We start from the raw sequence: 15633 nt of genomic DNA, 5'->3' as shown, positions 1-15633 counted from the left end.
AGTTTTCCACTGTGTTCTTGCTGTTCATTATGGTCTGACTATATTGTAGTTGAACAATTGTAACAAAGCCAAAACCCTTTTACCTCGTCGCATTTACTTACTCAAGCAGCCGGTTTTAGGCTCTTAGATACCACAGATACAAGTGACGCTCACCGAAGGATGAGATTCGGTGAAGAAACGCAGAGGCGATTGATAGACCTAGATAGGGACTCGGCCAGAAGCATATAACCGTCTGAAGATTTGGAGAGATGGAGGAGGTTAGACTTAACTTAGTTTTGAGGCTCTGGTGCCATCTTATCTCATCTCATCTCGGTTTTCATCATGCTATGCTTACTATATGTATGTATGTATGTATGTATGTATGTGTATTTGTATTATCATTTCTACAACCCAATTAATTGTCGAACCATTTTATTTCATCTCACACTCAGCCGAAGAAAACTACATAAGTATAGTACGTACGCCAATTTCCTGTCTAAAGATAGATAGATAGGTATATAATTCTTAACCATGTTTCGAATGATGGAATATTAGATATTCGAATAGAGGGATAGAGTAGCCAGAAGAAGAATATACAAACCGCAGATTTAAAGATACCTCGTCCCCAAGTTCTTCTGTCTCCTCTTCTCACCCTATCTACATGCTCGTAGTGTACAATTTCCATATTGCGTGTATGTATCCATACATACACCAGCGTCCGCGGCGCAAATCACTACATTGCTATTACTGATACATAGATTGGCCATCTATCCTTCAGTCATCCATTTTATTATCCATCTATTAAAAGTAGACAATATTCATCTCCCCCCCCTCCTCCCCTTCCCCGCCACGTACTCACATCCCCATCTCCATCCTCCATCCATCCATCCATCCATCTACACCCCCTCTCACCCCCCCCCGAAGAAAAAGCACCCATCCTCTCAAACCCACCCTCCTTTCAAATCGATCATTCTCTCAAACCCACCATCCTCTCAAACCAAGCAAGCAAGTACCCAACCTATTCTCCACACAACCCAATCCCACAAGTAAGAAAGTAAGCACCATTCTAAACCCTACATATCCGATTTGATTATACATACTATGATATGGTATGATATAGTATATACACCTATATAAATGAACCACTCTGTCGGGACCAAATAAATCACATTACATGACGTTACTTCATTTCCCACGATGTCCCATCCCATTACAGTTTCTTTTTCCAAGAAGTACACTCACTAATTTAATTCATTTACTTATGATTCATTCATTTATCTTTAAATCTTTTGTATGTACAACTCTCTCTTTTTTCTTCTTCTTCTTTTTTCAAAAAATAAAACAAAAAATCATTTTCACTTTATATCCATATTTACAGCACAGCATATCACATCACATCACATCACATCACAGCACAGCACAGTACACATCCCACTCACCCTGGGCCTTTCCTTCCCATCTCAACCTGCGACCCCCACCATCCACCCCCAACCCAAGCACTAGGCTCTCTCGCCCCCCCTCCTATTACGCACAATCAACTTGCTCCAGTTCTAATTTGTTTTGATCTTTTGCATACAACGCACACACGTATGAAATTGGGGTTCCCTTTTTTGTTTCATCTCATCACATCTCACTCTGATTATGCTATTATAGACAAACGAACTAATTGTGAGGATTTCTTTCTTATGTTTCCTCCAACTACATCTGTATCTAGCCATGTAATGTAGTACAAAATAGAATGAGTCGATGATATCCCATCTATTCTTCTCATCTCATCTCATCTCCGCCCTTCTTCAGAAACAACAAAAGAGAAGTGTCAAAAGTAAACTCCATAGCAATGCAATGTAATGTCACGTCAAACCATCCACAAACAATCAAACCACCTCGCCCTATCCCTTTGCTTATTCCATCCATTGTCAAGGAAAGACTGCTCGTTCATGTAAAATTGTACAGAGAAGAAAGAATGGATAAAAAGTATGTATGCTGCAATAAATCGAAACTAAAAAAAACGAAAGTATGGGATATCATTCCTGAAAACCAAAACTCCTCTCATACCTAACGCCATTATTGACTGAACCTCCCAACCTCTCCTTTCCTGTAATTTTGCACGCCAAAGATTCATGCCCCTGATACCATCCATATCCCTTCCCCTCTAGATCATAAACTTTCGATCCAAGACACTTATGGCTCTTCGATCTTCCCTTTCATTACACCCAACTCCTGCGGCAGGAAGTCCTGCGTTTAATTTTCCGATTTCCGATGCCCCATTCGTGACACCAGAAACTTTCTTTTCTTCATCTATCTTTGATTCAACCCTGTCATTTTGTCTTGGACTGGTTGAGCCGGGTCTGGAAGTATTGCCACTGTTCGATTTGTTATCTTCTAGGACACATGCTGAATCGGTGTTATGAACAAGACTCGAGATGGATGGTTTTGTTTGAGCCTCTGATTTACTGATTCCATTTGGAGTTCCATTTGGAGAATTGGATGATTGATCATGGAGACTCTTTGGTGTGTGAGCTGGGGAAACAGTTGTCTGCCTTGGTGGAGTAGTTGTTCTTTGAGCACCATTGGGTCCAATATTGACTGGTGGAAGTGGCGGTGGTTGAGCCAATCTTGGATCAATCATTCCACTTGTTTGTAACGCTCTTTGAGCCATCAGTGCATGCTGTTCAACCTGTATTCTGGCATGCTCAGCTTGAGGACTTGGACGATAGACTTGACGATGTGGCTGAGAAGCACCGTTTTGATAGTTATGTGGAGGTGGTGGTGGCAAAGAGGAGTTTGAGAGAGGCGGTGGAGGCCGGTCATATACTGTTGGTGGTGGTGGACCATGTGCCATCATGCCAGGAGCGTGACTAGGATGATGATGAGGACTATACTGGTGAGATTGGTAAGGCGATGTATGTGGAGGTCCCGGTGGCATGTGATAAGGGGAAGGATGCATTGATCCAGGTGGTGGCGGAGGAAGCTGTGATGAATACATCTGTTGAGGATGATATGGAGGAGTAGAAACCGGCGATGGTGGCCATGGGCCATATCCCGAGGGATATCCATATGGAACTCGATGTTGAGATTGATGCATATGTGAATGTGGTTGTTGCATATAAGGACCTTGTTGCATTGGCGCTCTGGTGATAGCTGGGCCTTGCGCTTCATGAACTGTCGATTCTGGATACATTCCCTTTTCAGGAACGATCCGTTGAAGTTGTGGATCACTTGTAGGTTGTGGAAGCTCGGGAGCATTTGGATGATGTCGCGAGAAGTAGTAGCTGATCAAATGAAGATGATGCCCAGTAGAAGTCGTGATACTGAAGGATTGTTTCATCAAACCATCAGGTTTGTATCTGTACCCGTCCGGTCCATCTCCGTCCATGTCTTGATCGTCATCGCTACCCTTTCCACTGTCCGGTGTCTTTCCTGCCATTCTCCGTGCTGGTGGTGGTACGAACTGACCACCTCCCCTCTTTCCTTCCATCTCCCGATATGTTAAGAAGCTCCCCGAGACTCTGCTTGCGCTCCATGATTTCCCATCGGTCCATCTTCGCATGCCAGCTTCCCTCTCATCCCAAACAAATACTGATCCAGCCTTTATTGATTGTCTTTCCTTTTCCGACAGTCTTCTTTGCACTCTGGGTAATAGACCAAGTCGGCAGGCTTCGAATAATTTAATCGCATCCGCAGGAGTACGTACATGTCCGTGGTAGGTCTCCATGGAGGAGTGTGGGTTAAGTAATTGGTTTTCGATTGTGTTGGTAGACAAAGTAAATTATGATAGATCAACTCTGCTCAACGTGAAATCGTACTAGGGCTATCCAAATCAATTGACTTGTGAGTTTGAAGATTTGTCTCTCCTCTTGTGCCTCTGTGCTTGATCGAGTTACGCGGCTTAATTTCTTGGCAGATTCTCGGACGTCAGATATGGAAACTTGTGCGGGTAGGAGGAGGAGGAAGTCGGCACATCAACTAACGTTCTTGACGTTTCAAAATCGAAGTGGGCAGGTTGTTTAATTATTGATTGATTGAGTGACTGATCGATTGAGTTTGGACCCTTGACGTAATTGTCCAAAAAGTGAAGGTGTTGTCGAGTGTATTTCTGATGGTGAGACGTTGGATGAAAGAGCTTCTTCTACCGATCTTCTTTTCGCTTCAGATGAATTGTTAGTCAAAGATTCGAAATCTTCTTGTCCCACTCCAAAAATACAAGACGGAAGTCGACGCGAACATGAGACAAGTTGACGCACAAGGTGACAGAAGCTTAAACTAAAGCCTCCCAGACTTTACGCTTATTCTTACCCCGAAGAACGAAAAAAAGTAAAGAAATAAATAGATTTCGACGTGTGAACTTGTGGAACTTGTGGAGAAGGGTTTCTAGTTGTAGAGTTTGGAATACGGCTCGAGCTCGAGCTTGAACTTGAGCTTAATCTTTTTTGCTTCTTTTGAGATCAATTCTGATACAAAACGGCCCAAGACAAAAATAGAACGACATTTGTATGAGAAACATTGGATGTGTGGATTCGTGAAGACTTTGAATGTGACCGCCCACAATTATCCTTTTCTTGCGCACGGAATTGATACGAGGGTTTGAACATGTCGAGATAACATATCTTTTGCTCTTTCCAATATCTGAAGGGAATGAAAAGGGTTTGGAGGAAAAACATATTTTGTCCAGCAGACGATTCAAATATATTTGATGCGTGCAAGGGGTGAATGTGAAGGGTTGAGATGGTATGGATTGGATGGGATTGGAGATGTTTCTCGATATCGATGATGATCAAGATGATGATGTAACTGGTGTGTGTTTGTCTCTCCTACCGAAGAACGAAGAACGAATAACGGGAGAGCAAGTTGAAAGATATGAAGGCATATCTGGGTACACAACAGCAAAAGTAGATACACCACCTGCAATATGCGAGTGCCCGGATGCTTTCTTTTCTCGTCTTCTCTTCTCTTCTAGTCCTCTCCTTTGGAAAAGGGGGAAGATGATTGAACAGTATGAAAGATGTGTATGTATGAAGCGTGTGTGTATGCGTGTGTGTGTGCGTGTGTATGTATGTCTGTATTCAAGGAAAGATTATTGTACATACCTGATGCAATGAGCAGAAAGAAGTGTTTTGGACGTGCCGACCAGCTGACTTATATCTTGATAGTTCTGGCTTGGAGGGGTGGTCTAGTTCGAGGTTTTGACGTTGACGGATCGTGGTTGATGTAGCTATAGCTCACTAAACGATTAAAGCACTGCTAACTGGTAAATAGGTGAAAGGCTATCAAGCGTGGATCTTCTGGTGTGTCGGTCGGAGAGTGATTTAAGGAGGAAATACGTGAAAAGGAAGAAGAGAAATAAGAATTAAGCTTTCTTTCTATCTTTCTATCTTTCACTCGGTGCCGTACCAATCCCTTGGTTTTGTTCGTCAAAAGTGCCGCGCGATATGAAAATGGACGAGTACGTCGGCATAAATTGATAAACCGTTTTCGGGTGGAGAAGATAGGCAGGTTCAAGGGTTTAGGGTTTTGGGGCTTCCAGGGAGTTTATGTATGATCTAATTGATTGATCGAGATGCTGAATGGGACGGTGAAGCGTAAGCCCCCTCGAGACTAGTTCGGATAGTGAGGACGCAAAGAAGATGTCCGATTGATATAAAGTGCACAGTAGTCGCAGTCGCAGTCGCAGTCGTGCGTGGACGTATTCTTAGTCTTGCTTTGAGTCTGAGTCTACCCAGGCAATCCATATACTCCTGTAACTTGCGCAAAGATCAGACGGGGGTGGACGGAACTTGGAAAAGACAAGCATGCCAATAACTCGTAATATAAACGCTGGTCTCTCTTTAAAGCAGAGTAGGGCAAAACACTACGCCGTCCGCTCGATTGTATGGTAGCTACACAGCGAAGAGTACCTGGTCACCAACAATGCTAAATATCTCGTAGCAAATGAGATTCCCAGAATCCCAGCAGAATCTACAAGTGTGAAAGAAGGTTCGCCGGTTGGTTGGTGAAAATCTTACTCTGTAGATTAGGTTTGGAATGCGTATCCATTCAGTTTGAAGCGCAAAGCTGTAATGCTCATTTGGATCTTCCAAGCTAAACTCGTTGGAGCAGTATTGATTTACGGGCACGGTAATTGAACGAGTGTGTGGACTTTCTTGGTTGCCCAGGGGTAGAGATGCTCTGTCCTGGAGTGGGTTGCATTGAGATATGGTTACTTCATATTTAGAAAACGTACGGACTAGGTAGTGTTAAAGAGATCATGCTACTTCTTTGAGTAAGAGCAGTGTTCCATTCCAGAAGCTATACTTTTTTGAGATATTCTTTCCATCCAGTCTCTCGCGTAGGCATGTGTCTAACTAAAGCTTGTTGATACCTCAAAGCTATTACTCGTATTTGAATGCCTTGGTCTTTCTTGTTGGCTGAATCTTGGCAATACCAAGTTAAGCAGCAGAGGTGGATGTTGGAATAGACTGTAGCTGAGCCAGCATCTAACAGAGACCCAGGTATAAAAATGCGTCTAACTTGGATTGCAAGCAACTGCCGATATTCAAACTTCTTACCCCGAAGCTCCCCCTTCATTTGCTTCTAAGTTTATGCTCAGCGCCAGATACGTACATAATTGAATGCAACATGTATGATCTTCCCAGGCAATTGCAATTTGCAACAGAAAGAATTGCGATCTTGGAAGTGCGAATAGAATTTCTTGGCTTACCAGCCCAATGTCTGTCTGATTAGGACTCGTGGGCAACAAAATGGATGTGGAGATCTGATCTGCCCTAAGCTTTCCTTGTTCCTTGTAAGCAAACAAGCAATGAAAGTCTTGTCTGCGGGACATTACCTTAGTTGGGCTTAAAGGCATTCGTAACCTCTCTAAACTAATCTTTATTCTAAATAAACTTACTTGGCTTCCATGGAAACTTAATGAGCTTCTATGATAGAACGCCGAGGCACTAAACTTTGTTTCGATATCATTCATGGTTCTAGATGTTTATAACTTATGAGCGTATGTGTATTTACATGTGTATTATTAGTCATCTCGCTAGAACATGCTTGCACAGCCCGATAGGATTTACTACACTTCTGTAGAGCACTGTCAAACACCATCTCCAACTCTATATTCGTCAACACACACTCCTCTGTCATCTACATCTTGTCCGGGACCGACAGAACAATCCATCCTCTCTCCCCATCTGCTCAAGGTCATCTTCTCATAATTAACCGTGGTCAACAAGGATAAGTGATGAGGGTCCTGGATTCGTAAGCTTAGTGGATTCAAGGAAAGCATTTCGGATTAGGATTGACGGGCAAAACCCCTGCTTTCACATGGATTGTGACTATGTATGAGCTTATTTCATCGCCTACAGACTTGCAGAAGGGACTATTAGTCTCCATCAGCCACACAAAGCATGATTAGCTGACTACAATTGTTGGACCAACTGTTATGTATTATATATGGAGTCTGATGTGAATATCATCAAACCTGAAGGATCAAGAAGATAACTGTAGGAGCACGCCTGGAAAGCTTATGTTTCTTCAAGGCTCTCCAAATTCGGCAATTGAAAAGGGGGCTGAAGCCTGGCCGAGTATATGAATCGTAAATATCATTGCTTCACAGCCAGTCATTGTTTGGGGGTGAGGTTTCGAAAATCATCACATCACCAACTTCAAGACTTTTTCATCCCACATCCCCACAGTCACCCACCACACTGCTACACTGATCAACGAATCCCATAATCCTGGCTTACCATTTGCATCAAACAACCAACAAAAGGCCAGATCACAAGACCTACCAAATGTTTGCTCCAATATCCTGTACTCCGTACACCTCGGGGCCAAGTCCATCGGTATCATCACCATGCACATTACTGCCTGGCGCAGTCAGCACACCAAACAGTAATATACCGGCCGCATAAGAATACAACGATACACAGAAGCAAGCAGCGCCTCTATCAAGTAACCTTTTTTTGCTCACCGGCATCTCTTCCCCTTCTCTGGCCCCCAACGTCTTGTTTGAAATAATCCCAACGCCTGTAACCTATGTCAGCATTCTAAAAGTATCTTATTGCACACCCCTCCAATCTTTTCCCGTGAGAGGCCAAGGCAAGGTAAGGACAGCACAAATTTGATCCAGACAGTCGGTAACGTTCTTACGAGACGATACGATGCGCATAGCTAGCATTGTGTTGCATATAGCCGTACCGTGCAGACACGAGAAACAGCCGCGAGCACAAGTGGGCAGGCGAGGAATGGGATGGCCTCATTGTCATTTCCGGATGTGATTTCGGGAGTTATATCGAGATGTAATGTAACTGTTTGAGATCTTTTCTTAACTTGGGGGTTCTTTCATTTTTCCCCCTTTCACCATCGTATACTTTCAACCCCAATGTACATGTAGATAGTACCTAGGTAACACTCAAACACAACATCGCCAGGATTAACACAGCCGCCATCACGATCCTACGAACGGAGGACTTACGGGAGTGTAAACGCAATCTGGATCATTTTAACCAGGCCACTTTATGCTGTCCTAATTCCCAACCTCACTCTACCAGTTTTTTTCTTCGAAAACGAACGGCATGGCTTATCCGTTCGCTTGCCCCATTCTATGAGAAGATTTGCACGCGGCTCCGGGTCGAAATTTTCTTCCCCCCTCATTCATTTATGATCTATTTCATACATACATAACCTTATTGCGTACTCGACATATACTCACCTCCCCATTGGAAATTAAATCAAGCCACCGGTCCCGAAATGCTCTCGACTCGGATATTTCGGACTTTATACACAATACTGAAGCACACCTATATATACATGAAAACTTACTTAATCCCTTCTCCCTTCTCCAAAGTCTAACGGACTGACGAGTACAGTGGATCTCCCCCAAGCCTTTTTTCCAATCCTCAAATTCCCAATTTGTTTCACGCCGCGAAACATTGCGAGGCAAGCGTAGGTAATTAAATCTCCGCTTTAATATATAAATATGGAGTACACACAGATTAAGAAGCATACACATTGTAATGAAGCTTAAAAGCTTACGCTTACTCTTAAGTTGACTCTTTAACTCTTATTTTTCTTTCATCCTTTCCTTAGCGTTTGGTGTCATGTTGTTGGCGTCAGTCAGCTTTTGACGCGGATTGGTCGCTTCGGTACGGGCAGGATTGGACGGATGGCGTGTGTATATACATGTATGTAATAAGCTGGTAGGCAGCCAGGCAAGCAGGTAGGAAATGAGAGGGGGTGGATTTGGTGAATAGATAGATAGATGGATATTTTGAGTACCATGTATATCTTACATCATACTGTCCTCGTCGATCTTCTAGGTAGGATCTTCAGAGTACAAGCTATCATTCAAAGAAACGTTCTACGGTCATATCAGTGGATCTATAGATAGCAGTTTTCTGAAAAATCCAGATTCAGATCCCTATCTATCTATTTTCTGTTCGATGAACCCCGAAATTTTGGCATCGGGATGAACATCGGATATACTGTACTTTACTGTACTATGCAACATCCTTTTTGCTTTCCTCCACCGCACACAAGTGGCACACGCAGCATCATGGCATATCCAGAATCTTGTGTTCTGAAAACGCATACACACGCACTACCATACCCGTATATCTCAACGAAGAAACCGTCCATCTCCATCAAGTAAATACTCCGAGAGGAAATGAAAAGGACATCACGTACCGATATATGATAGCCTCCATTCAAGTCCTCCTCATCAACCTCATACACAGCATACAGCATGCCCCATCCTCCAAGCCAACTCAAATTACTCAACCCACGACAAAGTTCAAACTAGGATCTATTCATCCGAAGCATAAGGCTCAGATCGCCGACGGCATAAGTCCGGGGATATTCATCGCCCTCCTGTTTCGTCACGAATCAATACCAGCACCAGTGCCGGCATCAGGCTGTGTAGGCAGTCGTGAAGTGAGTTAAACATATCATCTGATAACCTTATCCTCGCTAGTCCCCATCCCCAATCTACAATAAATGCTAATCATGCTGTTATAGGTAGGTAACGATCATCCAAATGGAATGAATCATGGATGAATGCACTCCTGATGAAACAAACTGTGTGTATTGTTATCGTGAGTCCCGCTCTGCCGAAACTCTATACTGGAAATAGATAGAGTTTGGAGTGCGGAAATGGAAAGATATGGATGGATGGATATATTCTGGACGTTGATTGACGCACGAGCTAACTCAAAGTATAAAGAGACGTAATCATTGGCATTTTAGGTTTGCAGTCGCTAGTCATTTGATAGATGGTTGAACTTGTATCTGGTTGATGTATTGATCTGTTGATGTGTTGAAGTATTGACTTGTTGGTATCCTTCGTTCTGTCTTCTTGGTTTCTTTCCAAGTAGATACTATTTGTCGGTATGTGTTCTAGATGGGAGAGGGAGAGGGAGGGGGGAGAACATCTACCGGTTTTCGATTGTGTAACCGTACTATTTCTTGGTATTAGGTTGAGGCTCAAGAGCGACAAGGTGAGGTAATTTTTAAGCTTAGTATACCTAGGTAGGCACTACGGAGATGATGATGATGATGATGCTTATTAAGTATCTTCTTACTAATCGGAGTATGGAATACGACTCATTATGCGAGGCGAGGCGATACGATGAGATGAGATGACAATCGTTTTTGTTCTCTTTATCAATACTCATTAGTGGTTAGACATTGATTAATCATCTCTATTTCCATTTCTGTTTCTTTTGGGAAATTTGCTTTCTCTGGAATGTCACTCTCACTCATCTAATTTCAATATTTCCCATTTTTCCCTCCCTCTTGCCATCTCTTTCTCGACTCTCCCCCCCCCGTGCCCCCCAAAGAAAACCCAGCACGCAATCACAATGCCAATCCAATAAAAGAAAATTGAAGGGGCCCATCCACACCCCCATCCATATTCTAAACCTTCCACGCAAGCCTCTCCACTCTCCCCGTCAAACGCGTTTTCATACTTTTCTTGGTTTGTGCTTGGCGCCCTCTTCTTCGTATTGTGAGTGGGTGTGCTTAGCCGTCAAAGTTTAAGCATGTTTTTTAGCAAAGGGAGATAAAGTGTTCAGGGTGTCGATCCGGGTCGGCTATGATGATTCATGAAGCCAATGAGACTGGGTGGGATGGTGGTGGAGGTAAGCAGCGGCATCTTCCTTTGACTGTGAGGAGCACGAGATGGGCTCTAGGCTGCTTTGGGGAGTGGTGGCATTTTTGGGCGATGGTGGTACTTGGTAGGATGAGGATGTACTCGTATCATGGATACGGATATGGATATGGATATTGCTCGTGCTGCTTGTTGGATGAGGGTAAATGGCGGATGGATTGATACTTACTTTTGCGCACATACGTATCTACAGTACATCCATTCGTATCCATCGATCCGTACCCTTCGTACATACACACATGCAAACAGACTTTCCTCGCCAACTAACCCGACTTTCATTGTGGCAATCAGTCCCAGATCTAGAATCTCCTCATTCCACCAAACCATATTCCAAGCGAGCCCAAGAACCACCTCTCGTACAGCATACCATCATATCCTCATAGCATGACACCAAAACCTCTTCCCCATACCTAACTTCCCATTCGATGATCACAAATCACAACATCGCCCACAACGCCCACAACGCCCATCCTACACAGCCTCCGCCAATGCTAAACTTTCTTTGATCACATCAACCCTTTACGAATGGGCCAAGCATATTTGATATTTGATCTTCTCTCGAGTCCCCTTACCACCCCGAGCATCCACACAAACAGAATATAAAATTCTCTCCAAATTTCACATGAGAAACCCAAGCAGTTGCCAAGACACGCTGTGGCACATGAGAAGATTTAAGGTTAATTTTACTTGGATGAAGGCGAGGGGCTAGGAAACTCTAATAAACTTTAAATTATGTGATTATTTATTGTTCCTCGTAATATTATTATTTTTGTTAATTTTATTATTATTATTATTATTTCCCCTTCCTGAATTTCTTTTGGCATTTCTTTCTTTTGCTTGGGGTGGACGGGTTATGTATGTATGTACGGAGCATGTATGGTATGTAGGTAGGTATGGATATATGTATGTATGAATGGATGGATGAATGACTGACCGGCTTTTTTTTTTTTTTTTTTTTTTGTGGTGATCAATCCAAGAACTTGGTAAATTGTTATTCGATAACGGTGTAAAACACTTTCTCCGAAGATGCCGCGCACTACCCAATTTGGGCACTCTCTTTTTTTTTATGCATCGAGATCTCCCCTAAACACACGGAAAAATAGCCGGTATCTGTCGTGGATGGGTAGGTTCGTTGATAGGCAGGCAAATGGGTAGGTAGGTAGGTTTGAAGCAACGCGAAAGTCGAGAATGGGGAGAGGGGAGCGTGCTCTAGATTTGAGGAGTGAGACAGTGAAGAGGAGGATACCGAGATGGGATGGTAGGTAGCAACTGTTGGATTCTGGCACAGGATAGGATACAGGATACAGGATACAGGATACAGGATACAGGATACAGGATGGACAGTGTACAGGATGAAGACTAGGTAGGTAGGCATTCAGGTGGACAAATCATCCAATGCGTATAATCAGCCCGAACCCCATGCCCGACTCTCCGGCAGCACGAGCGAGGGTGTCGCATCGCATTGATCATTGACGATGGATTGCTACGAGGGACGGAGGTGGTGCAGGTCGTCATGGAAACTAGAATAGGAAAGATGTCGCGATAGCCGTGAACCTTAAGCTTACTCTTAAATTCTTATTGTTATGCACGCGATGTATCGATGTGAGGATGGATGGATGTGTGTGTGTTCCCGTAACACGCTCGGGTATTCGCATTCGTGTATACGAAATGTATACGAAATGGGAGAAACAGTTCCGGTGAGAGGAATGGAACAGCATGAGGAGACGGGGTTAAGGTAAGGCTGGGAGTGAGATGGTGAGCTTATCTAGCTTTGGATGGATGTACAGATCCGTTGGTTGTTAGCTGTTAGTCGTTACTTGTTACTTGTTACTTGTTACTTGTTACTTGTTTGCTGGGTGATGATGTGAGTGCCAAGGTTACACAGATCAGTGTTGTGTTGGGTGAAATGAGGTGACTTTGGGGCTTCTCGTTGGAGTAATGATAGGTGGTGGTGTTCAGCCGCCAATATATACGCATTGGATGCGCAATTGAGGAGTTGCTGGGGCAGCGTGGCAGATGGGTTTACTATGTTAGCCGTGATTCATATATTGGATTGGGATACTGGTCGAATGGCTTGATATGCTGGAGTTGCTGGATCGTCTCACTACTCTCATTTATCGTGATTCATCACTGCTAACCACAATCCCAACTTCACAGCAAAACCCTCAGAAACATCATCTCCTCGGTCTCATGCTCTCAACACGCCCAAGACGGCACGCAACCCCATCTCCAAATTGCAATGCAAACACACCGTCGGACATTGAATGCTCAATAAGCAATCCGAGACTCTCCACTCATGATCCCACGGGAGGCCATAAGCAAGCATCCAAGACCCCAATCCCCATTCCCTAAATCCGATTCGGCTATTCGATGATTTACTCGCGTCCTCGCAAATCCCAAGAATTAGGTCGCGGTGGAGAATTGTCAGCGACATATCTGCATCTGACAGACTAGACACGACACCCATCGTACCGAGCGCACGAATCGCACTTCCTAGTCGCAAGTCTCTGCCTCCTGTACATGGGGGCAGATGTATAAGCTCCCAGTGCGATTCTTGGCGTCAGCGTGACACTTTGGACCTTGTTTGAGAAACCGCACGAGGAGAGTTACGAGAGATGGAATATGGTTGGCGGCTTACGGATTTGTCCGCTCGTGGGGATGGGTTGTGGAGATGTGAGGGAAAGTTGCAGTCTGACATCTTGGTGATTCTTATCTCGCACCACTACTGTGTGCGGAATGAAGGTTAAATCGACGAGAGATAGAATGCGTGTCTGCTTATTGTATTGGTGATTCGTGATTCCTTCAACAAATTCATCTGGCCATACATGTTCTTGACAAGATCTCTGATCCTTTCCTCGGAGACGAATTGCATGCATACATACATACATACATCCGTTGATCAAACAGACAGATATAATGATTTTCTTCTTTTTCTTCTTCGCCGCTCTCCAAACAAGACTAATGGGCACCGTGAACGTCAATATACAGACACAATACATTCAACTAACTCCCCATGACACAAACCCCCCATCACCGCCAATAAAACCCCATCTCGCAATCAAGCACATTCACCTCTCATTCTCCCACGTTGCGCTCCAGAGACAAGACACGACATGGCATGACAAGACATGACATACCATTGCATCATGACCAAAAAAAATAACCTTAAAGTTAAACCTAAAAATCTTCCCTCCTCCCTGTCGTCTTGGCATTCTCGTCTGTCCTGCGTTGTCCATCCTTTCCACTTTCTCACCACCGGCGTCTTTTCGTCTGCCATCATGAAGAGATGTGATGTCTGCATCAACATGATTCCTGGGAGCCTGCGCTCGTACTTGAGACGAGAGAATTTGTTTCGTGGATGTACTCGTATATACTCGGTAGGTATACATGTATGTATGTATGTATGTATGTATGTATGTATGTATGTATGTATGTATGTATGTATGTATGTATGTATGTATGTATGTATGTATAGAGAATAGAATCAAACTCGAAGAAGTTGAGGTTTGGGATCCATTGCTATAACTACATCTATCTATATATCATACCTACATTACATACAAAGTCAGATAACTTATTATTATTCTTATTCTCTCTACCGCGTAATCATCTCTCCAAAACTCATCCATCTCTCCATCTCCCATCACACACACTCATTCCCCCTCCCTTCCCTTCCCTTCCCAACCTCTAACAAACGAAATCCCCTCCCCCCCTGTCCCAAACTCCCCAACCCCAAACCAACGTCTCAACAAGCTTATAATAACTAACAACTCAAAACCTCATTACCACACACAAAAAAAACCCACCTGTTTTCCGCTCCCGTCCACATTTACATTCACATTTACATCCACGTCCACCATCAAATTCTCTCACGTTCAGTCCTTCCCAGCAAGCCCCCATAACCCATCTAGCATCAACCCTCCGAGTAGCGCCCCATTATACCATACCATACCAACCATACCATACCAAACCAAACCATTCTATACGCGCATAGCGCATTATTGCATTACTGCATTACTGCATTGTGCAGAGCGAAAAATGAATAATAAAAAATAAAGCAAATGAACAGAACGAAAAGAAGAAAGCGAAGCGGAAAGGAAAAGAGCAGAGGGTTCCGGGGGGGTACGATTCGCTCGACGCGCATCATCCTGGTAGGGACGCGTCATCTTTGGATTTTGGGATTTGGATTTCATTTTTGGGATTTGGGGGGGAGGGGAAGGGGCACACGATTGGAGAGATGAGGAGAAGGAAAGGAAAGGAAAGGAAACGAAATTGTGATTCGTAGGTTGAGGGGGCTGAGCGAGTGGGCGAATGGGATGGAGGTGCTGCGCGGTGGTGAGTGAGTGAGTAAGCGGGTTTGGGGAAGCTGGGATCGGAAATCTGGATAGAGGGGAAAGGATAGGATGGGAATCGAAAGGTAAGAGGGAATGAGCATATTTTGGAGAAAGAAAAAAAAAACGGGGAATCGAGAATGGGAGATAGATATGGGAAAGTAGAAGAAG

The 15633-nt window shown here is 43.8% G+C and overlaps 1 protein-coding gene across 4 annotated transcripts; it reads right to left on the bottom strand.

The window, feature by feature from the left end:
* Positions 1 to 1575: 1575 nt before the first annotated feature.
* On the bottom strand, positions 1576 to 6203 carry BCIN_02g05030 (hypothetical protein). Of its 4 annotated transcripts, none has more exons than XM_024691354.1 (2): positions 4224 to 6203; positions 1576 to 4126 (listed from the first exon to the last, which is right to left on the bottom strand). In XM_024691354.1, exon 2 carries the CDS (start codon positions 3692 to 3694, stop codon positions 2132 to 2134), a length of 1563 nt encoding a protein of 520 aa, XP_024547125.1. In that variant the 5' UTR covers positions 3695 to 4126; positions 4224 to 6203; the 3' UTR covers positions 1576 to 2131. The 4 variants fall into 4 exon arrangements, with proteins under 4 accessions (XP_024547125.1, XP_024547122.1, XP_024547124.1 ...); XM_024691355.1 differs by having other exon boundaries at positions 1576 to 4119; XM_024691353.1 differs by having other exon boundaries at positions 5067 to 6203.
* Between the last annotated feature and the right edge of the window lie 9430 nt (positions 6204 to 15633).

This window comes from Botrytis cinerea, chromosome 2 (genome assembly GCF_000143535.2).
Source record: "Botrytis cinerea B05.10 chromosome 2, complete sequence".
NCBI lineage: Eukaryota > Fungi > Ascomycota > Leotiomycetes > Helotiales > Sclerotiniaceae > Botrytis > Botrytis cinerea.
This window is presented reverse-complemented; position numbering and strand designations above follow the sequence as displayed.

Bases quoted from the DNA above. Each gene is read 5' to 3' on its own strand.
- BCIN_02g05030 (XM_024691352.1), bottom strand. From the start codon at position 3,694: ATGGAGACCTACCACGGACATGTACGTACTCCTGCGGATGCGATTAAA.